The sequence below is a fragment of the Mastomys coucha genome, unplaced genomic scaffold, assembly GCF_008632895.1.
Source record: "Mastomys coucha isolate ucsf_1 unplaced genomic scaffold, UCSF_Mcou_1 pScaffold15, whole genome shotgun sequence".
NCBI classification, from domain to species: domain Eukaryota; kingdom Metazoa; phylum Chordata; class Mammalia; order Rodentia; family Muridae; genus Mastomys; species Mastomys coucha.
The window spans coordinates 104,464,768-104,487,681 of record NW_022196897.1 but is presented as its reverse complement, the minus strand read 5'-3'; the positions used below and the strand labels follow the sequence as shown (position 1 = coordinate 104,487,681).

General features: G+C 52.4%; 1 protein-coding gene and 1 long non-coding RNA gene across 2 annotated transcripts; one reads left to right on the top strand and one right to left on the bottom strand.

Moving 5' to 3' along the window:
• The first annotated feature begins 1,678 nt into the window (after positions 1 to 1,678).
• On the top strand, positions 1,679 to 9,125 carry LOC116090721. Its single transcript, XR_004118794.1, has 3 exons — positions 1,679 to 1,780; positions 3,733 to 3,843; positions 9,033 to 9,125. It is a non-coding gene; the product is annotated as an uncharacterized LOC116090721 (long non-coding RNA).
• Dll4 (delta like canonical Notch ligand 4) lies at positions 7,360 to 16,952 on the bottom strand. Its single transcript, XM_031371514.1, has 11 exons — positions 16,479 to 16,952; positions 16,098 to 16,370; positions 15,600 to 15,657; positions 14,522 to 14,785; positions 14,091 to 14,151; positions 13,871 to 14,001; positions 12,107 to 12,276; positions 11,711 to 11,930; positions 9,970 to 10,672; positions 9,068 to 9,176; positions 7,360 to 8,408 (listed from the first exon to the last, which is right to left on the bottom strand). The coding sequence occupies exons 1-11, from the start codon at positions 16,542 to 16,544 to the stop codon at positions 8,403 to 8,405; spliced, it is 2,061 nt and encodes a 686-aa protein (XP_031227374.1). The 5' UTR covers positions 16,545 to 16,952; the 3' UTR covers positions 7,360 to 8,402.
• Between the last annotated feature and the right edge of the window lie 5,962 nt (positions 16,953 to 22,914).

The window sequence follows — 22,914 nt, the reverse complement described above, 5'->3', positions numbered from 1 at the left end:
CTGTAGATGTAATGTGACCAGCTGCTGGAGTTCCTACCTTGACTTCCCACAACAGTGGGCTGCAGCCTGGACTGTAAGCCAACCAACTTTTCCTCTCCTACATGTCTTTGTCAGAATGAAACCAGGTCACGTTTCCTCTTACATGCCTTCCTAATGGTGCCTGAGAGTCCTATATCCCTTTTGGGACAAAACATCATGCCTCGTCCTTTTTAAATAGAGACTGAAATTAATCTGAGTGCATAAGCCAAACAACTTCCCCTATTAAAATCCACTTAAGGTCCCTCCCTATTTCCCCAACAATGATATCTTTTAAAACTGGAGCGCGAGGCTGGAGAGCTGGTTGGTGGTTGACGGTGCTTGCCATCCATGCAGAGGATCTGAGTTTGGTTCCCCGAGACCACACTGAGAGGATCACATCTGCCTGTAACTCCAGCTATGGAGGGATTACACTAGTTTTTCTATTGCTATGACCAAAACACCGCCTGAGGCAATTTATAAAAGAAAGCATTTAAGCCAGATGGTTGGTGGTGCAGGCCTTTAACCCCAGCACCTGAGGCAGAAGCAAGAGGATCTCTTGAGTTCAAGGCCAGCCTGGTCTACAGACTGAGTTCCAGGACAGCCACTGCTGCACAAAGAAACCCAGTCTCAGAAAACAAAACAAAACAAGAACAAAAAAATCATTTAATTGGCCTCGTGACTTCAGAGGGTTGGAGTCTGTGATGGCAGAGCAAGGGTATGGTGGCAGAAAAGACTGAGTGTTCACATCTTGTGCTCACATTGATGCCCAAGAGGAAGCACTGGGAATGGGATGAGGCTTTTGAAACCTCAAAGCCAGCCCTATCTACACACCCCTTCCCACACAGCCATGCCTCCTAATCCTTCTCAAACTTCTACCAGTAGGAGCCAAGTATTCAAACATGGAGGCATTCTCAGCGTTACAATGCCATCTGGTCTCTGTGGGTACTTGAACTCAGGTGCACATATGCCCACACAGGCTGGGCAGTGGTGGTGCACACCTTTAATCCCAGCACTTGAGAAGCAGAGGCAGGCGGATTTCTGAGTTGGAAGCCAGCCTGGTTTACAGAGTGAGTTCCAGGACAGCCAGGGCTATACAGAGAAACCCTGTCTCCAAAAAACAAAAACAAAAACAAAAACAAAAAAAAAGAAAGAAAGAAAGGCCATGCACATATGCCCACATAGACATGCATACATATATATCATTTAAAAAAATTAGGCCAGGTGTGGTGACTATTTCAGTACTTGGGATGCAGAGGCAAGTGAAATCTGTAAGTTCAGACCATCCTGGTCTACAATGCAAATTCCAGGCCAATTACAGCTACATAGTGAAAACAATCTCAATACTACTACTACTGCTGCTGCTGCTAATAATAATAATAATAATAATAATAATAATAATAATAATAATAATAATGATAAATTGTAAAGAAAACCTGAAGCAGGACAGTGCTTGTATCATACCCTATCTAAAACAGCAGGGCCAGTAAAAGTCCCTATAACGCATTTGTTTAGGGAGAAACCTTACAGAGAATGCAGACAAGTCCAGGATCTCAGATTTACAAGTGAAGCTGTAATGACATCTCTCCTGGCCCAGACCCCAAAGAACTCCAAGTGGATTAATGGATGCCCTTTTCTACATACCTCTATATCTATATTCCCAGTACCTGTTTGCCTTTGACGACCCAGCCTCCTAAGCTGTTCAGCTGACCTGGCTGCCCTTGCCACCAGGGATTCAGGGACAGTCCTTGTGATGGTTTGAATGGTAAGTGTCCCCCATTGTCTCACACACTGGCCCCCAGTTGAGGGTGCTGTTGGGGAGGTTTAGGAATTGTGACCTTGCTAGAAGAAGTATGTCATTAGGGGAGCGCTTCGAGAGTTTAAAGAGTTGCACTGTTTCTCTGGGTGTTGAATGTTTACGGTTCAAGACGTGAGCTCAGGTTGGCTATTCTATCTACCACACCTGCTGCTTTTCCTTAGGAATTGGTTGTGCTAAATCTCATAGACACTCCACCTGAGATCAACCTCTCTGTAGATGATTACCCTTCAGGGCAGACTTTCAGATTTTAGCCCACAGGGTCCTTGGGATCCTGATTCAGTTAGAGATATCTTTCAGCAACATTTAGGATTCAGGTAGGACCCTACCACTGGTGTTAGCTTTAAAAGACACAAGCTTTTTTTTTTTTTTTTTTTTTTTTTTTTTTTTTCCATTTCATAGCTCCTGTCTTTGCCTAACACTCTTCATTCTCTGGCAGGGTCAAGATAGCATAGTGAATGTCTTCCCTAATACATAGACCTTTAAGGTTCAAATTTTCCTCCATCAGAAGGCTTTTCTAATCTGGGATCCTTTCTAAAATAAGTACTCTCTACTCTGAGATGACACCCTAGGTGTGATTGATTCACTATGTCTCCAAGTTCTTCTGTGGATCCATACGTGACATATCTTTAAGAGTTTCTTCATGATTACTAGTTTCACCATCTTTAAATTTCAATTAAGTATTCACACTCTCTTCCAAGTCCTGCAGTTTCTTGGGCCTTCAAGGCCCTAAACTCAGCAACAGAGCTTTAACCTGTCCGTTAGTTGATGTAGTCCTTCAAAGATGAAGGTAAGGTGTCTTCATGAGGATTTTACTTCTGTGAATAAACACCACGACTAAGGTAACTCTTATAAGGACATTTCATTGGGGCTGGCTTACAGGTTCAGTCCATTACTGTCAAGGTGGGAGCATCATCCAGACAGGCATGGTGCAGGAGTTGCTGAGAGTTCTACCTCTTCATCTGAAGGCTGCTAGGAGAAGCCTGGCTTCCAGGCAGCTAGGATGAGGGTCTTAAAGTCCACACCCACAGTGATACACTTCCAACAAGGCCACACTTCCAAATAGTGTCACTCCCTGGGCCAAGTGTATTCAAACCACCACAGATGGGCTAGAGAGATGGCTCAGTGGTTAAGAGGGCTACCTTCTTCCCCAGAGCACACTAGTTTGATTCCCAGAACATAGGTGACTATTCAGAGCCATCTGTGACTCCAGTCTCTGGAGATCTGACACATTCTTCTGGCATCTGCAGGCACCAGGCCCATAGGTAGTCCACAGGCATATATGCAGGTAAAACACCCATACACATACAATTAAAACAAACAAATAAGCAAAGCCCATAGACTTCCTCACTGTTCAGGTGGGTGATACTTGCAGTCTTATTAATGAGACCTGTTACTTCTGAGTAAATAATATGGATGGGGGGAACGACTATCAAAAACCAAAGATATACTGAACGGGTTTGTTTAATGGCTCAAGATTCTTGGCAAGGTCAGATCCTAGAAAAAAGAATACACTGGGTTTGGGCCTTCCTATCACCTATCATACATGATATTGATTTTGATATGTGTTTGTTTGATCTTATCATGTGGTTGTATTCTCTATTGGAATACATATTACATCCATACTACCTGAGATGGGTCTAACTTCTACCATGAGCCACTAGGCAAGTCTCTGAATGGGGGCCCCAACTGATGTCAGTATTCAACATCCCTCCTGAGCATGAAGTCGCTCCATGGATCTTTGCTCTACCTCCTCCCAAAGTCATTTAGGGTCACCTGTTATAAGGGTGGATAGAGACAGGAAACAGAGGCTAAGTTAGGCAGTTAGGGCCACAGGGCCAGGGGAAGACTCTGACACCATCATAGATGCTCTGTGGATCAAAGCTCTTCTCTGTTTGCAGGTGCTTCACGAATCAAAGACCTTCTACTTGACAACAATTCAACAACCATAGTATTCATGGCAGCACTCTAATGCCAAGGAAGAAATATGTCATCTTGTGCACAAGCAGAAGGTAGGAGTCATTTACTATACTTTTTTTTGCTCTGTAAACACTCAAAAGCACATAACCTTTGTCACCTGGGCAGTTTCCTCTCTTGAAACCTCTTGGGATTCTCTTTGTCTCGTTCTTGTTATAGTTATCGTTGTGTGAGTCTTTGAGACAGGGCCTCTCTCTCTCTCTCTCTCTCTCTCTCTCTGTGTGTGTGTGTGTGTGTGTGTGTGTGTGCGCACGTGTGTAGTCCTGGCTGTTCTGGAACTTGCTATGTAGACCATTTTGTCCCAGAACTTATACACTCTTTGCCCCAAGTGCTGGGGTCAAAGGTGAGCACTACTATACCCCGCTTTTCTTTCAGATCAATGGTGTTGGTCCAAGTGTTCCGCCCTGGAGTCCCCAGGCTTCATTTCTTGTCCTTTGTAGGACACAATCCTTAAGTCACAGCAGCTTGCAACTGAAACCACAGTAGTTTATTATTCCAAGTGGCTTCAACTGGATTTACTCCCCCTTTTTCCTGTCCCCAAGAGAAGGTCATCTTTAGCTACTTATACAGAATTTAAGGCCAGCTTAGTCTAAGTCCCTGTTTCAATAAGCCAGTCAATCAATCAACCAATAACTGAATGGTTAGTCTCTCCAGGCTGGTTAGTCTCTTCAGATAAGCAACTATGCTTTGCCATCAATGTCTGGCCTATATTTAATATAGGAATTCAAAGAGCGCTAAGGAAATGGATGTCCCAGAACACTTGGCAGTGAGGGATGGTGCTGGAAGGAGCCACTAGCTCAAACCCTTTTAGACTTGCTCTCTTCCGCCCAGGTCAAAAATGACCACCTGCAGGTGGTGGCCGGAAGGTGATGGGGATTCGGCAGACTTGGCTTTAGCAGGTGAAGGGGCCTTGCTTTCTGAACACCAGGACAATACCTGGAGGAAAGCATCAACTTGGGTTCCTTCCAGTTACTCCCTGAGCTTAGCGGTGCAGAACCACCTTTGGTCCGGGGCGGTCCCCTGAGCCTCCAGAGGGACAGGCGCGCAGCGCCCTCTAGTGTCCCGCGACGGCCCTACCGTGCCGCCGCGCCACCCGCCCTAGGCTCCCGCTTCCCGCGGCTACGGCCCAGCGCGGTTCCCGGGCCAGGGGCGGGACTCGGAGGAGGCAGGAGGCTGGACCCAGTGGGAGTGTCCCCGAGAAACTCGCGGCCTTCGGCGGCTTCCCGGCCCGGGAAGTAAGCTGGGGTCGGCGACCACAAACAGGAAGTCGGGCTGTAACAAAGAGCAGAGGGCGGGGAGCCGTAGCGCTCTCGGGCGCCCGGCGGTGGCGGCGGCAGGTGGAGGGCTGACCCCGGCGGGCGGGCGGCGCACCTGCCTCTTCCTCTGCCCAGTCCGGTCCAGGCCACCCTGGGACGCGTGGGGTGGTGGGCGCGGCCCCTGGGGAAAGACCTCTGGGGTCTCCCAGGAGCATCCCCTCCCCGGGGAGGGACAGTCACAGTTCCCTGAGTGAATCACTTCCATCTCCTTCCCGGAATGCAGCAGGTCACACGGGGGCGGAGGGTTGAGCTCACAGATGGTGCAGACCCACGTGGAGATAGCATAGGGAGGGGAGGAGGGAGCCAAGGAGGGCTCTGTAGGGCCTCTGGCAGAGGTGAAACACTGTACACCTTGGTTGAGTCTGGTGGCCTCAACTAGCCTGAGAAGAAGCGGGTCGGAACCTTTGTACCCTCATGTGCCCCCAGATGAGATCAGCTGTGGCCCTGCCTGGGCTAGCCAAGAGAGACACGACTGTGGCCCCTCCCAACCCAGAGCTCAAGGATCTCCAGGTGGTCACCAGCCAACAAGCTCTGGAAAAGCAGCTGTCCTCAGGCCCGAAGGTCACCAGGAGGTCAGACTAATTCTTTAGGCAGGACTGTTAACTCCAAACTACTGAGGAACTGCTAAACTCTAATTCTATTATAAAATATACAAAGATGAGCATTTGCCAGGCTCTTGAGAACGCATCTAGAGCTATAATCTAATCTTGTTTGAATGCCGAGTCTCCTGGATTCTTGAGTGATCAAGAGACCATTAAATACCCTACCTCTGTGGTGGTGGTGGTGGTGTGTGTGTGGAGGGGGGGTGGCCCCTCAAGGAGAGACTTCGAGAAATCCTAGGAAAAAGTTATATTTTGTTCACACTCTAAGTGAGAACTGAGCCCACTTCTGAGTTGCTGGCATGAGCTGTAGGTCCACGCCCCCACAAGCAAACCACACTAAATCCCTTGCTCGGGTTCCAACTTGCACCAGAAAGACCCGATGATGTGTTGGGTTCTCTCAGCTCCTTGGCTAGATAGGGTATCCGAGGTGGTAAATGGATTGAGCCGGCCACCAGGACCCCTCCAGGGCTCTTCTCTGACCATCTGGCAATAGAGCCTAGCCCGGTGGTGTGGACGTGCAGGCCTGCGGGTGTCCTACCTGTCCCCCACATGGGAGCCTCGTCATCTCGACTTCTGTCCCAGCCCAGCCTCCCCCACCCCCCCAGAGCCTAGGAGCCGCTTTCCTGTTTCATTTTGGGCAGGAAGAGTGAGGTCGTGTTGTTCTTCCCCCTGCAGTCGGCTCAGGCTGTGGGAACGGTTCCCTGAATGTTTTCCTGTTTGATACCCTGTGTGTGCAGTAGAGCAACAGGGAATGATGACCAAGCCATGGAACATGTGCACACTCCTGGGACTCCAATAAGCACCCAGATCCTGTTCACCATGCTGGAGTAGTTTGCCTCCTGAAGGTGGCTTCCACTAAGAGAAAGGCATCTGTTGCGTCTGTTTTGCTTTACTATGAACTGGCTGAGAGCCTCTGCATAGCTTTTCACTGGCTTTAGGTTGTCGTTTTTTTCCCCCTGCAATTTGCACGACATGGGGTATATTGGTAGCTGCAGAGAGAGGATCAGCACCCTAGGGACTATCCTGAGCCTTAGAGGAAGCTGGGCATGTAGACTGGAAACTCCCTCATTAGTGTCTCTGCCTGAGCAACAGACTCAGGGAAGGCTCTGACTCCTCTCCCTTGTAGCCTCAGCCATCTCTTCAGCTCTGCCCAAAATGGGTAAAGATAAACCTAGGGCAAATCCCCTACCCTTCTTCATCCCAGACCAATTCCGCACCAGGACTCAGAAGTGCAGGTGTCTGTGCAACCCAAATGCCCCAGCGGAGGAGGAGGAAGTAACCAGAGGGGACTTCACTCATTATCTAATAAAAGAGCCCTTTTGAATAAGTAATGAGAGACTCTCCCTCAATGGGAGAAAATCAAAGCAGGGGAAAATAGCCCCGTGGAACTTAAAGCCCGGTAGTAGTGCCCAGTCTTAAAGTCACCAGGGATCAGGTGGCCAAGGCGAGGCTCCCCAAAGACTGGACTGAGACACCACCCTTCCACACAACCCGCCAAACCCAAGTATGCACAGGCCCTAGGGTTCCCGCAGGGCCATTCAACAGCAAGAGGATAAGGGGCTTCGAATATGGGATGGGAAGGCAGGGAAAAGATTCCCATTCTGCTATTACAAAGAGAGGACCCAAGAAGTAATAAATTCCTGTACACATCTGTTCCATATTATAAATACACATTATATACAAAATAATGTTATAAAATGTAGAAAGGCCAGTGCTTCTGATTCTTAAATTATCAAAATACTAGATTCCAAAATAAACTACAAAACAAAACCTCATATTATTGATTTTTGAAGATCGGCTTCAAGGTTGGTCTCGGGGCAGCAGTGAGCACTGGTAGAGTCCAGGCTCAAGGGCACAGAAATGGGTGTGAGGGAGGGAAGGGCTTAGGCCACAACACCACCCCCTATCTCCCTTATTGGAAGTTTAGCAAAAAGGCCCTGAGCTCCCCAGTGAGGCCTGTACCCCCTGGCTGGCAAAAGGGGCCATGCCCTAAGCCCATCTGTTCACATGAGCCCAGAGGCACCAGGACAGGGAGAAGACCAACTCTTGCCCAGAGGGTGTAGGCGGCACCCCACCTGCTGTGGTTGGAGGCAGGATTCACACCTGTCTCCTCAGGCTCTCCTCACCTGCAGGGTATCTCCTGCTAAATGCCAAACTCCAAGGCTGTTTTGCCTACAGGAGGCCTGTCCCTTGCAAGCCTCCTCTCTGCTCTCTCATTTGGGCCCAGCTGTAAGGATGGAGTCTGGGCAAAGGCACTTTGGAAATACAGATGCCCACAGGAGCTACAGCAGCGCCAAGACCCACGAGGGCCACTGCCACTCTCTGGAGAACAGTCAAGAGCTCCATGATGACCACTGTTGGCAGAGCACGTCCAAGCCCAAGAGGCACCTTTAGAGATCAGCTCAACGGATGTTCCTCTGGCTCCTCAACTCTGTTCCCCTGGCAGAGCTGCCCATCTGAGGCCAGGCAGACTCCTGAAGGTGTACAGAGGCGGCGGTGCGACTCTTGGCAGGTTCACAGTCTGTCCAGTTCATGCCATTCCCTCCTCCTCCTCCTCCTCCTCCTCAGAGCAGCACTGTGCATACTAAAGATGTCCCATCCAGGATGCAATGTAAACAATGCAGAAGGAAGGCCCAGCTGCTGGGCCGAAGCTGGGTGTCCGAGTAGGCTCCTGCCTTATACCTGGGGATCACATACAAAATGCAAAAAATGGTTATACTGGGGGTAGGCAATGATCCAGAGGGGCTCTGGGCCTCTCCAGGAGAGACACCACTGAGGGAGTGGTAGCACCCTCAGTCTTCTGCTCTAAGACATACAAGTGTTGGGGAGCTTGGACTAATGTGGGGTTCAATGGAGGAAGCAACAGACAGACACAGGTAACTGTCTTCATCCAAAGGCAAGTGGGGGAGATAGTTCCTGAAAGCTCTACCTTAGCTTTCTCTGGCTCCTTGACTATGTCCCTTTCACGGGTACAGCTACCAAGTCAGACATCCCACCTGGTTCCTGTATCACTCCCTCTGTGGCAATGGGGCCAGCAGGACACCCAAGAGCCACTACCCACTAAGGAAGAGATCTCTGACCCACCCCTTCAGGAGTGAGGTTGTGCTGGGCAGTGGTGGCGCACGCCTTTAATCCCAGCACTTGGGAGGCAGAGGCAGGCGGATCTCTGAGTTCCAGGACAGCCAAGGCTATACAGAGAAACCCTGTCTCAAAAACAAAACAAAACAAAACAAAAAAACAAAAACAAAAACAGGCGTGAGGTTGCTAATGACCAGGACATTTTTTTTTTCCATCCACACAAAGCAGGAGAGGACATGCTGACAGGGAAGTCCAGAACTCACCTCTGTGGCAATGACACATTCGTTCCTCTCTTCTGATATCAAGCATACTGACTGGTACATAGAGTCTCTGGGGGAGCATATCGCTGATATTCGACACTCTGGCTTTTCACTGAAGGAACAGAAGACAGGCAGGTAAGAATGAGGGAGTAGGGAGGGGAGAGCCTGGAAGTGCAGGGAGGTGTTAGTCTAGATCCCAGAGAGAGGGTATGTGCTGCAGTGGTATGAAGGGGGTGGGTATCGGCTGAGGATGCCCAATGCTGGCCTTCAGGAGCAGGTAGTTAGAATAGGCCCCTAAGGGAGCTACAGGAGCCAATCAAACCAGAAAAGTCATAGGCCTAGAAAAAGCCAGCATTGTCACTAGAGACGAAGCCTACTATGGGAAGATGGAAGTCACGAGAGATACCCTGTGGATACTTGGTATTTGGGAGTTAAGACTAAATGAATGGAGAGGAACTTCCTTAGTAAGAGCTCCCTAGCAGAATTCTTAAAAATTATTACACTTGTATTTGTGTGTGTGTGTGTGTGTGCGCACATGCATGTGTGCACATGTGTCTGTCACTGCACCATTGCAGAAGTCAAAGGACTTCTAGTATGTAGGTCCTGGGTTCAGATTCAGTCATCAGGCTTGGCAGCAATTGCCTTTGCCCTCTGAGCCATCTCAATGTTTTTGAGACATGATCTGCTATGTTACCCAAGCTGGCATCAAACTTGCCATCCTCCTGCCTTATCCTAAGAAGTTAGGGCTACAGGTGTGTGTCACTGTGCCTGGTCCCTATAGATATGTAACTCGAGTACCTTCCTGTCAGCACTTCCTGATGCCAGTTTCCCACTCAGTCTAGAAGACCCAGTCAAACTACATAAGGGTTCACAGCCCAAGCTATGGGCTTCCAGATGTGGCTTACCTGTGTAACCGAAGTGGCACCTTCTCTCCTAAGCTCTTGTCACTGTGAGGATACTTCCCAGGCATGCTCCCCCGCCCCAGGAGTCCTGGGGCTAGATTATAGTCCAATGTGTGGTTCTGCAGTTTGCCACAGTTGGACTTGTCCAGGCCACAGTCTACTTCCAACTCCTTCTTCTGGTTGGTGTTCTTGAGTTGGGCGGCAGGGATGAGGTTGTCCTTCTGGAAGTCTGACAAATTGTTCATGGCTTCTCTGCTGTCCTCGTCGGGCCTCCGAAGCCGAAGCTGCCGCACAGCCACTGCCACCATGACCAGCAACACCAGCAGGACCACCAGCCCCACACCCAGGGAGACAGCTACCCAGGGGAAGCTGGGTGGCAAGCCCACGGGAAACTCGCAGCGGCTGCCCACAAAACCATAAGGACAGTTGCAGACGAAGTTGTTTGGGGAGAGGCCAGTGTAGCAGGTGGCCCCATTGAAGCAGGGTCCTGAGGCACAGGCATCGTGGGTTATCCGCACCTCACAGCGCCTGCCAGAAAAGCCAGTGGGGCAGGTGCACACAGGCCCATTCTCCAGATCGTGGCAAGTGCCCCCATGGGCACAGGGACTTCGGGCACAATCGCTGATGTGCAGTTCACAGTGGGTGCCTGTGAATCCAGGTCGGCAGCGGCAGGTTCGGCTTGGACCTCTGTTTAGGCACTGGCCTCCTGTAAGGACACAGGACCCAAGTCAAGTCAGCACTAGTCTGTAAATTCCCAGGTGAAGAGAATGAGGCATCATCTGTGAGCTTAAGCTCTTCTACCTCTGTGTGTTCAGCCTGCATGGACAGAGAGCTCTCTACAAAGAGAACTGTATAAAGCCCTGGCATTTGGGGTGACTCCATGCCGCAGTGGGCTATTGGATAATAGTTACCAGCATCTTCCAGAATTTAGGGGAAGACAGGTATGCTTGGCTTGATCTTGCTAGCTGGGGATCTGACACCTGTAGCTTTACCTGATCCCTTCGCCTTAGTTTCCTCACTTGCTAAACTGGAGAATTTGATCCTTTCACAGGTAGCTCTGAGGATCAGGTAGGAAAGACACAAGGTAGAGCAGTACAGACCACGTACAGGAAGCGCTCATACGGGTGCAATGACCATTTAACTTAGTTTCAATTTACCATTCAGGAACGATAAAACAGTGGCTCAGGGGAGTGAGAACAGATCACATTGCCACTCCCAGGCCCTTGCTGGCTCCTGAGCGGCTGCCTGCCTGCCTCATAGACCATCACCTGTTGACTAAGTGCACAAAGATTACCAACGTGTTCTGTGTATCAAAAAGTGCTGGGTATTCCAGATTCTCTGTGCTACACTCATTCTAGGTGAGTGTGTGGGAAGATAAGGCCTCAGGGTACAGAGCTCTGACCATCACTGCCCTCCCCTTGAGAAGGGATGTGAAGCCTCCAACATCCTTCTTTCTAATTCAAGGATTCCTGAGGAGGGTCACAGGCTAGCCTAGTCAGGCCAAGGCACATCCATGGAATAAGAATAAATGTCATGCAGATGGGTACTATGCTTCACCAAGGGCCTATCGCTGACCTTCTTCTCTAAAGTCCTTTCCTCCATAATGCATAAAGCTCTTCACCCTCCAAAGGAAAGAGAAGCCTATTTCAGTCAGTCTGCCCACAGTAGCAGACAGGTCTCCCTCTCAGGCTCTCCGGCCCTGGGGCCAGTTCAGCAGGTGACTAAGGTGACAGAAAGGGCTTACCATTGGCACACGGGTTGCTGGTACACCTGTCTACTTTCTTCTCACAGTTAGAGCCAGTGAAGTTGGGGGGGCATTCGCAGGCATAACTGGCCCCCTGGTTGCGCTCCCGGCAGGAGCCCCCGTTGAAGCAGGGTGAGTCCGCACAGGTCAAGGTACTATGTTCACAGTGCTGGCCATAGTAGCCTGGGGGACACAGGCAGTGATAGCTATTCTCCTGGTTCTGGAGAGAGAACATAAATAGGCTAATGTTAGACCCGGGGGGAGGGGGGAAAGGATGTATGAGGTGATGCCTAGCCTCTGCTCATCCAGAGTGCCCATCCATGCATGCATATGCAACGACTGCTTGGGTGCTAATCTAGTTAGACCTGTGCCTTCCTGAGCTGATGTGGGTCTCACCTTACAGCTGCCACCGTTTCGACAGGGGTTGCTGGCACACTTGCTGAGTTCTAGCTCACAGTGCTCACCAGTGTAGCCTGGGAGACAGGTGCAGGTATAGCCCCTCGGCCCACTGTTGGAACACGTTGATCCATTCTTGCACGGAGAGTGGTGAGTGCAGTAATTGAGATCTGTGGAGACAGGAAGCAACCAGCTGAGTGGGACCAGAAGTTCTCCCACCTCCGCACAAGGTCATCCTATATTTGGTCCAAAGAAGCTTAAACTCAAAAGTTTTCCAGGCCTAGGCATCCCTCCTTTCTCTGCCAGTGAAAACCTGAGCATTAAATCGCCTGAAACCACATATAAACTGTATAAATATAACAAACGTTTGGAAGTTTGGAAACAAAGCACACAATTTGGTCAGCATCCTGCCGGGTATGCTCACAGACACTTCCAGCCAGAGCAGGATGAAGAAGAGGCCCCTAGCCAATGAGGAAGTGAGGAAAAGCTTCACAGAGGAGGTGCATGCCTGGAAGGACTAGAAGGAGGAGTAAAAATTCAACAGGTGGAAAGAGTGAAGGGGGATGAGAGCCACCATAGGCAGGACCGGCATCTTCTAAAGGAGGTGTTAAAAGTGTATTTTGAATGATAGCTATTTGTTTTCTTGTTGGAGGAGAGCAAGGAGGAGGGAGAGCCAGACAAAGCAAACAGAGGGACTAGAAGGGTTGTGTTTGCATACAATGAGTATATGACTGTGTCACCTGGGAGCCTGTGGATGGCAGAAAGGGAAAAATGTCTGTGTAGCAGAAAAAAAAGAAGGGAAGTTCATTGTGTCAAGGAGAGAAAGAAATGAGGGGAGAGGAAGAGGGGAGAGAAGAGGAGAGGGAGAGAAATGGGGGATCATCCAAGGACTGAATCCCAAGCTGGCAACAAGTCAGGACCTAGGCAAGCTTTTTCCAGCTTGGCAAACCCACTCCCCATCCTCTCCAGGCCTGTGCGGTGTTGCCATAGCAGCAGGCACAGTGCTTGACCCCGAAAGTGGGAGGATGCAGCTGGCTCCAGGGATGTAGAAGAAAAGGTTCTCTCTCTAAGTCTGGAGCTCAAAGACTCCTATGTGGGCAGAAGAGTGGCAACCCTCAAACATCAGGTAGAGACTAAGTGCGCTCAGGCAGCTGCCTGGCAAGTGTCACTGGGGAAAGGCAGGTGGCTGTGACTATACTAAAAAGGCAGTTACATGTTCCCTCTACCCAGAGGCCCAGATTGGCCACAGCCCAGGGCAGCCAGCGGGCACACCCCACCAGACAGCTGTTTAGGGGAGAGCTGATCAACAGCCTTGGAAGGTGAGCAAACACTCAGGGGGTTAATAGGTAACTACAAGGCAGAAAGAGGAACAGCGCTCAGCTTCCCTTTCTCTTTAGCCTTGCTAGAATTTATGAGTATGAGCTGCAGGCTGCCAAGCTGTTACCCCTGGCCTCTTTAGTCATCCTGGCTCTTCAGGACCTGGAGAAGGTCCCACCATCCCATTTTAGGTCAGTTGTAAAGAGCCTTTAAAAGCAGTGAGTGGGCTAGGGTAGAGCTCACAGGTGGCGTGCTTGCCTAGTATGTTAGAGACCCCAAGTTCCACCCCTAATACCGCCCCCCCACACACACATGTGCACATAGACAGGTCCTGAGGCTTGTTCTTGAACAATAATAGGAAAGTCACTTTTCGACCACCAAGAAAGGTGTCCAGTCACCATCTCTACTTTCAGGCCCTGCCACCCCATCTCTCCTTCCCTCACTCACCTTGGTCACAGAATAGACCACCCCATCCCTCATCGCAGGCACACTGCCAGGGGATGCTGCAGGTGCCATGGCGACAGCCATTGTGGGGTATACATTCATTGCACAGGCGACCTTGCCAACCTGGACGGCAGCTGTTAAGACAAGAGGGAAGCCCAGTGTAAGGTGGGAGACCTGCTCAAAAGGGAGGACCCCCCTACTCCCCGTTCCTGTCCCCACTTACATGCACTCGTCTGGCTTGCTGCAGTAACCATTCTGCTCATGACAGCCAGAAAGACATATAGCTAAGGAAAAAAAATAGGGCTGGATGAGGTTGGGGTACCATGGACTCTGAGGTCTCAGTCTCTAGTCCTGCTCTCCTGGGCTCACTTCCTATCCTTGGCCTCCAAGAGGAGCCATGGTCATCTTAAAGGGGACCAAAGGCAAGGGGGTGGGAGAACATCATGCTGCATGGAATGAAGAATAAGGATCCTGTAGGCTTAGGCACACTGGGGCTCTGAAACCAAGGGTGCAGCATCCCCAGGTGGTCCTGAGACCCAGCTAGTAGGCAGCCCAGACCCATTCTGAGGGAAGCTGAAACAACTCTATAGAGCTTTCTTGGGAAAATCCCCTCCCTTCTATTCCATGGGGGTGGGGGGTGGTCTGGCTGCTTACGCTGATCACAGTACTTCCCAGTCCAGCCTGGCAGGCAGGACAGGCTGCCATCTGGCTGGCACTCATAATGTCCGAAGTGGTCATCGCGCTTCTTGCACAGGCGAGAACAGCTATCTCCATAGTAGTTGTCACTGCAGATGACCCGGTAAGAGTAGCGCAGTCTTGTGAGGGTGCTGTTTTGCTCATCTGTTTGCCAATTCTTACCCACAGTAAGGGAGCCTTGGATGGTGATTTGACTGATAAGTGAATTTCCTGGTGAAGTCTCTGTAGAAAGAGGCTTCGGTCAGATAACCCGGCTCGAAGAGCTGACTGCCAGCTAGCCGGCTCTCTTTAGTAGTGACTATGGTGGTCAGTTCACATTCCAGTTATCCAGATTAGCCCCACCTGCCAGCAAGCACAGGCCAGAGGGTCCCAGAATCTTGCTACTTAGTTTCCCTGGGTGTGTGCATGTGCAGGGGGCTTGATACCATTCAAAAAAGGTACAATAGACGGATGTTAAGATCTCCTAGGGTTGTGGAGGCAGATACGGAGGGGAAAGAGGAAAGGAGGTCAAAATGGAAAAAAGAAGAAATTTAAAGGGGAAAGTTTTCTGGTTTGAGAATTGGGAGCGAGGGGTTCTTTGGGGGCCCTTTCAGGGGTTCTGTTCTAGAGGTAGGTGAGGGTTTTTCTTTTTCCTTTTCAAAGTGAGAATTGTTGTGCTGGTGAAATATCCTTTTCCTCTGTGTCAGAACAACATCCCAAAGCCATTATTCCCTTTCCAAAGGAGCGGAATTCGCAAAAGGTGTAAAATACAGGAAGAGGCCCGTCAGCGGCGCTGGCAGCCTCGGCCTTTCTCACCGCCGTGCTCCCCGCGTTCCCACGCCAAAAATAACCCGCAGGAAACGCAATTGTGCTCTGAGTCCAGGCAGCGAGCGGAATCCGAGCGTCCAGCGCGGGGCGCAGCTCCGGCCAAGCTAAGCGTCCTGGCCCCCACCCCCAAGCCTGCGTCCCCCACCCCCCCATCCCCCGCCTGTAACTGGTTAACTCTTTCGGCGCTGTGTGATGTCGCCCCCCTGTGGCTGAGGAGTTAGATACTCACCTGGCCGCAGGTCGTCTCCCGACGTGTGCCAAGCTTGGATGTTGAGTGAGAAGGTTCCCTGGGAAGCAAAAGGGGGTGGGGGAAACATAGAGATAGCGATATGAGCAGGGCGGGAAAGGAGGGGTGTCTCGCAGCAGCCTGTTTAATTAATCTAATTGCAGGATACAGTTACGGAGCTCGGCTCAACCTAACTGGTGTTCGCGCAGTGCAGCGCCCGAGCTGAGAAGGCAGGGGAGGGATGAGGGATGCGGGAGTGTAAGTGAGAGCCGGGGGTGGACGGGCAGTGCAGCGCTGGGGGTTTTGGTAATGAAATTCGTATCCCAAGAACTGGGGAGAAGGAAAGGGAAGAAAGACTAAGGAAAGCCTCTCCGGGATGATCCCGTGAGAGAACAGGGGGGCGGGGGCAGGAGAGAAAGAGCCCTTGGGGCTCTCCCGAGAGCGCTTTGGTTCGTCCTTTTCCCTTCGGTGACCTGCCCCGTGCATTTAGGTTGTGCTTACCGGCCAGGTGAAATTGAAGGGCAATTGCAGAGGGTTGCGACCACTGCCGCTATTCTTGTCCCTGACGACGAAGGAGTTGGTGCCCAATACTGGCGTGGAGACATTGCCAAAGGTGCAGGGTCCCTCGGAGAAGGTTGCCTGGAAGTGCTTAAGGCAGACGCGGAAGAAAGTCCGGCAGCCGGGTTCGCAGGGCTGCCCATTGGCCAGCATGCCGCCCTGGTTGGCGAACTCCTGCAGCCGCAGCTGGAAGATGCCGGAGCCCGCCGCGCGCTGCTGCACAGGGACGGAGAGAAGGAGGGAAGAGAGCGGTCAAGCTCAGCTGGCGCCGGGGCACAAGCCCGGAGCGCTGCGGGAGGGGGCGGAGAGGACGCGGGACATTACCTGCGGCCACAGTACCGCCAGCAGCAGTAGCGCCCAGCGACCGGCGCTCCGGGACGCAGGCGTCATCCCTTGGGGTGTCCTCTCCACTCGGGGGCTCTGAATCTGCTTGTTGGGGATGTCGCTCTCCCGCGAGTCCGTCTGCCAAGGCGAGTTCCTGAAAAGCTGATTCCCCTCGAGACGCAGTTCCCCTGTCGCCTTCTCGAAAACTCCCGCTGCTCGACGCCTCGGTAGGTAATCCAGGTGAGGGCGGCTGGGCGGTGGCTGCTGTAAGTACGCGTCCTGGAGCAAATCCTAGGGTCTCGAGCAGGCTAGTGCGGGACTACACTGCACCCAAGCGGCTGCGGCTCTTGGCCTCGGGTTCCTGGCCGGCGAGCAGCGCCGCTACTGAAACCTGCTCGCTCCAGAGCCTTTCTTATATATATTGGCTCCTCTTCGCAGCCTGTCAGTCAGGCAGCCTCACGGTCACTCTCCCCTCCCCTCCCAGCCTCTAGTGGCTACAGTCCCAGCACCCACCGGAGGGGGCCCCCGCCCCCGCCGCTCCCCCTGTCAGCCAGCCAGTAGGGCGCAGGTCCCCGCCCCTCTTCCAACTTCTGGGCTCCCAGCTCTGCGCGTGCCCGGCGAGCAGTCCTTAGAGATCGTCTGCTTAAAGGCTGAGACCCTCGCTACCAGAGGATAGGAGGGTAGCCCAGTGATGCGGCGGGAGGTGAGGTGGTTCCCGAATGGTCCTGGGGGTGGAAGCTCTAAGGGGTCCCCGTAGGCGCGGAGCCTGATCCAGGCATTAGATACCTACAGTCCTCTAGCAGGTGGGAAAAGCTTAAACGAGGAAAGCGAAAACCAGGGCCGGGGGATTTGGATCTCCTTTTCCTTCCCAGACTTTAGGTAACTCCTGGCTCGCTGGCCTCCAGCCTATGTGTGCCCACCCACCACGCGTCCCCAGCACCGCAGGGAAGCCATCGGACGCGTTAACCTTTCCGTGGCTATTCCAAGCAAGGCAAAGGGCCAAGCGTCTAAGACTCTGGTCTTCTTCACTGCACCTGGTAGGCGTGTCGCTCTCAAGCAGTGGGGCGTGCCCAGCGCGTGCCTTCTCTCTTTGTCCCCCACCCCCACTCCCTCCTGGCTCATGCTTGAGCCAGGACGAGTGGTCCGAAAGAGAGGTGGGGGGCGTGGTTCTCGAAGTAGTGGGGGGGGGGCGCGTCCTCAGCTGTATGGTAATGAGGTTCTAGTCTTTCCCTCAGTGCCTATCTCACCTGGGTCGCGCTTGGGCTCCATAGCCTCAACTTGGCCCCCACCCGCGTCCCCTAGCTCCGTTGGAGTAGAGAGGAAACTTTCTTAATTCCAGAATTTCCTTGGGCCACTTGAGAGGCAAGGTGAGAGAGAGCTTGAGGCAGAACAGGCCTAGATAGATAGATCTCTCTGCATGGGGCAGGATGTAGATAGGGTGGAACTGGAGGCGCACAGAGTTGTTTGAGTTTCGGGCGGTTTCACTCAAGTTGCACGCGCGCCTCTCCCGGGTGGCCTCGGAGCGCAAACCCTGCAGCTGCTTTCCCAGAACCTGTCGTGCTCCCCCGAAGCCGCAGACCAGGGAGAGCTGGCTTCGTCCAATTTTGGGGGTGATAAAACACCTCTCTCCCTCTCTCTCTGTCTCTCTCTGTCTCTGTCTCTCTCTCTCCCCTACACTGAGGGCCGTGGGGGGCCCTGTGGTGGCTTCAGCTGTCAGCCCGCCCGCGTGGTGATGGCTGGCTGTCGTCGGACGATAAGATCAGTGCGGGCGGGGGTTTGAGGGGAGCGGGGACGCGGCTCCAGCCCCAGGGAGGCCGTGGTAGGGGGAAGTGGAGCCCAACAGCTGCCAATGACGAACATGGTCTGATTTTTTGACTTGGGTGGTGGTGATGGAGGATTGGTGGGTGGGTGAGAAACATGAGGTTGTGAGCGTGGGGTGGGGGTGGGGTGAGGTGAGGCGACAGGCTCCGGGGTCCCCCACGCACGGCCACCCCTCCCAGCCACCATCTGGCGTGAGCGGGTTGGCGTGGGGAACCGAGGTGAGGCGGGGGCCCGGCAGATGGGCCCAGGCTGCACTAGCGAGTTAATGTAGGTTATGGGCGAGCGGAGTCCCAGGCCCGAGGGAGGGGGAGCTCGAGGCGGACCTCCCGGCCGTCCTGGCAAGTGGACTTCCAAATCCTCTTTCTGCATCCTCTTTGCACCGTAGACCTGCCTAGAATGCCAGAGGGTGCTCTCTCTCTTTCTCTCTTTCTTCCTCTCTCTCTCTCTCTCTCTCTCTCTCTCTCTCTCTCTCTCTCTCTCTCTCTCTCTCTCTCCCTCTCCTTCCCTCCCTCCCTCCCTCCCTCCCTCTCCCTCCTTGAAGCTGGGCATGCAACCCCACCTGAGTCTATTAGTTTTCATCTCAAAATCCTAACCTGAGAGTTAGTAGAAACTCTTACGCCCGCACTTGCTTGACTCTCAAGGGACATCTACTTCCACACGGGATAACTAATAACTATTACTCTTGGAAGTAGTCTACCCTCACACACATTAGTGTGCCAAAATATTTGGTAAATAGTGAAGGACCAAACAAAAGTTGGAATCACCATTTTCCTCAGAAATGGACAATGTAAATCAACCACTTAGAAAATTTCTGACCTAGGAACAAAAGTGTTAATTTTTTTCTCTCTTTACCAGAAGCACCTATTTACAATATTCCTCTTCAGGACACCACTCTTAGCCTTGGGTTCCTGCTAGAGTTCCCATCTTCTGGGATCCCAGTGTCTCTCCAGACCACACAGCTGGAGTCCTTCTCTGTTACTCCGTAATTAGTACAAGAACTGACTTTCTAGCGGAAGAAAGACAACACCCTTCTGGTTACTCGAAGGACTGGAAGGTTGTGAGGCTAGTAGCAGGCCTCTCGTCAGAGCCATCTGACTCCAACCCTGATGTAGATGCTCCATAGGTCTCTAAGCCATACGTCCTGGGTTCCCATAAACTACAGCCCTTTCTTGGGACCACAGCTTCTCAACCCCACAGCATCCTCAACATTTCCCAGTTTCTCTGAAGCTCTAGTAGCGGGAGGCCAGGCAAAGCCTTTCTCCTTCTTCTGCTTCTCCCGTTCCCTCCTCTTGGCCACTGCGCACGCTACTTCTCAGTTTCTCCCATTATACAGAACCAGCCCCCGGAACTGAAAAAAACAAAAACAAAAACAAAACAAAAACGCCAAAGCTGTCTCTCAGCCGTGTCCCCAAACTGGCCGCAGGTTACTGGGGTGCGGCTTCAGGCCTCCTTCCTAGCTAGAAGCCTACAAGCGCTCCCCAGGGCCACCAGCGCAGCTCGGAGACCTCCAGCGCGGTGTTATCTCAACTCTCTCGCCCGCTAACCTTCCCAGGGGACAGCGATCTGGACCTGGCACACTGCACCCGGGTAGAGGCGAGGTGGGGTCTGGGCTAGTGCGCCCGCAGGACAGGCTGGGGGCGGGGAAGAAGGCCTGCCCGAGGCGGGGCACTTAAGCCTTGAGAGACACCGCTGCGGTCGCTGCGGAGAAGGGGCCACGTGCTGCGAGCCGCGGCCGGGGAGCTGCACAGAAGGCGGGGAGATTTGCAAACTGTTGCTGCCACATGGCTGCTTCATTCGATCCATTCACATTGAAATGAGGCCGGCGCGTGCCTCATCTGCCGCAGGGCGCTGCCACGCGTCAGGCTGGCCCTCCGCGTGCCAACTGGGGCAGTGGGGCTGGCAGAGCCTGGCAGCCGTGGGGGCGCAGCTCGGGCCTTGAGGCAGGGAGGGGGGACAGGGGAAGAGAAATGAACTTCTCTAGCCACTCAGGCGCCGCATATTCTCGGACCTTGGCCTCGCATTTAGGAGCGAACCGACAGAAAGGCCCAAGACGAACGGTTTGAGAGGGGGCCCAGGATCGATGCCGCCGCTCCCCGCAGATGCGCCCCGGCAGCGCTGCTCTCCATCTGCCGCTGCTCGCACCTGCCGGTCAATAAATCGATTTTACAATTTAATGCAGCAGCTTCCCGCCCGCCTCGGACAGATGCCGCCGCAGAAGCACCTCCGCCCTCTCCCCTCCCCTCGAGGGGCGCCAGCGGTTAAGAACCGGTTTCCCGCTTAGCAAGCAGCGCCCCGCGGCGCGGCGCACTTTTCCCTACTGCCCCTTAGAGAAACTGCGTACTTGGAAGTTTTTGCCCAGGGTCAGAGTGGATTCCCTAGAGAACAGGCCTGAGGCTGAGGGAGGAGAGAGGAAGATGATGACTTAGCACTGGCCCTCGAGGACTGGCTGGGGGGCTTCAAGGAAGGAACAGGATGCAGGAACTGATGATAAAATCCCAGGGCTAGGGAGAGAAGAGGAACATGGTGTTGTCAGTCACAATGAGTTCTGAAGTTTGAAGAGGAGAGCGGAGCAAGGCCTGAGCACTGAGGTGGCCTGGGGTCGAAGCTCAGTCTCCCCTTAGTCTGGTGAATGGGCCAAGAAACTTAACCACGGCTCTACATCTGTTCCTTCATCTCTGGGATGTGATAATAATAGCGACCTGGGAGGGTGAAGGACTGCATTGGACTGTGCATTTTGCAAGACTCAAAGAATAATTTAGTTCTTTTCTTTCCCTCTAGGCCACATGAAGACAAGCAGAGGTCACCTTGGGGGGCGGGGCACAAATGAAATTCACAGGTAGAGGAAAAGACAGATGACACAGTCCCAAGGGAAGAGGCCAGAGAAGCAGAACAGAGGAGGGGAAACAGCAGAGAGTGGAAAGTCAAGGTTTCAGGGCCTTTTTTGGTAGAAGGCCTGTGATAAGGTTCTTGACTGAACAACCTGGAGAATGGCTGCCTAGGCTTTGGCCTTCTAGAGAAAACCTTACCACTGAGACAACTCTGCCGCTGGAGGGTGGTCTTTCAGAGCAGTGACCTGCAGAAAGGAAGAAGTGTTACCCTTGAATGGATCTGATCTGTGAGGGTGCTGGCCACCCAGAGAGAGAGGCTGAGCTTTCTCATGCCTCCAAGAGAGCCAACCTCCTGGGTTCACTGTCCACTGATTGCTCATGCCTGACGACCCAACATATGCCAAATAAAGGGTACCCAAGTGGGCAGGACTACTGGGCATGGTGGAGTTCTGCTTGCCTTTCTCCTAAGGCCAGGAAGGCCTCCCATCTCCTCATCCAGGGTCCCAGGCACTTGGACCTGCAATAGTTTCATACTGTTACCTTGGCCTTCCAGCACATGGATCCTGGAACTGAGGGGAGCTTTCTTTCTCAATAAGAGTATGTAGGGCCTGCAGAGACAGTAGGCCTGAGAGGAGAACTCAGGATTCCAGAAGCTTCTTTTTGACTTGTGCATGCTGAGTGGGAACCTTTCTTATGGCCTCTTGGGTGCTGGTTAAAAGAAAGAAGGTGGAACAGGGATGGGCTTGGCAGCTGCAGAACTGAGCTAAGCCTGGTAGCAAGGGTCAACTTGACGACTCCGCAGCTGCCTCAGCTACATCTGCCAAACCCAGGAGATGCCTGGAAAGCTAAGACCAGGAACAACACAGTGGGTATTTCCAGCCACAGCGGAGGCTGGGCCTTAAGGCAGCCTCCATGGCTTCTTGCCCAGAGCCCTGGTTTCCCCTTCCCCGGTTCCTTCCTGTCCACACTCTACCAATGAGCAGGGAAGCATGGGACAGGAGGGATGGCTCAGGACTACCTCGCTGAGGGACCCCAGGTTTAACTGGAAGTAGTGTAATCCCAGCACATGGAGGTAGAAGAAGGAGGGTTAGGAGGTCAAGGCCATCCTTAATTGTATAGCGCCTTCTAGTTTTCTGGAAGACCCCAATGTGGTTGCCAGCACCCATGTTAAGGAAGCTCACAATCATCTGTAACTCCAGATCCAGGGTATCTAACTCCCTTTTCTAACTTCCTCAGGCACACACATGAAAAATGAAAATAAAATCAGGAGATGTTGGGAAGCTGCTGAGTTCAAGGCCAGTCTGTTCTATGTACAGAAGTTCCAGACCACCAAAGGTTATATAATAAGATCTTGTCTAAGGAAAAAAATTCCTAGCCATGTGTGGTGGCACATGCCTTTAATCCCAGCATTGGGAAGGCAGAGGCAGATCTGTGAGGTCTGTGAAGCCAGCCTGGTCTACAAAGCAAGTTCCAGGACAGCCAGAGCTACACACAGAGAAACTCTGTCTTGAAAAACAAAACAAAAATCTTGAACTGAAAACACATGTCAGGCTGGAGGCCTCTTGATATGTGCTCTTCAGTGTCCAAACGGCCATTGCCACTGACCATCATCTGGGCTGAAGAATGTGGCAGGTGGAGGGGAGCAGTTCACCCTTTCGGGCTGACTTCTTCATCCAGTGGTTTTCAAAGAAGCTGTTTCATCTGCTCATACCCTACCCCTGCCAGGCTGACCTCTACCCCTGCCAGGCTGACCTCTACCCCTGCCAGGCTGACCTCTATCTACCCCT

What these genes read in the sequence shown, in the direction of transcription:
- Dll4 (XM_031371514.1), bottom strand. Translation starts at nt 16,544, where the DNA reads ATGACGCCTGCGTCCCGGAGCGCCGGTCGCTGGGCGCTACTGCTGCTG. An exon ending in GGGAGACGACCTGCGGCCAG is followed by an intron (nt 14,786 to 15,599) that starts GTGAGTATCTAA and finishes CTCTTTCTACAG; the next exon opens with AGACTTCACCAGGAAATTCA. An exon ending in GAAACGGTGGCAGCTGTAAG is followed by an intron (nt 11,931 to 12,106) that starts GTGAGACCCACA and finishes TTCTCTCTCCAG; the next exon opens with AACCAGGAGAATAGCTATCA.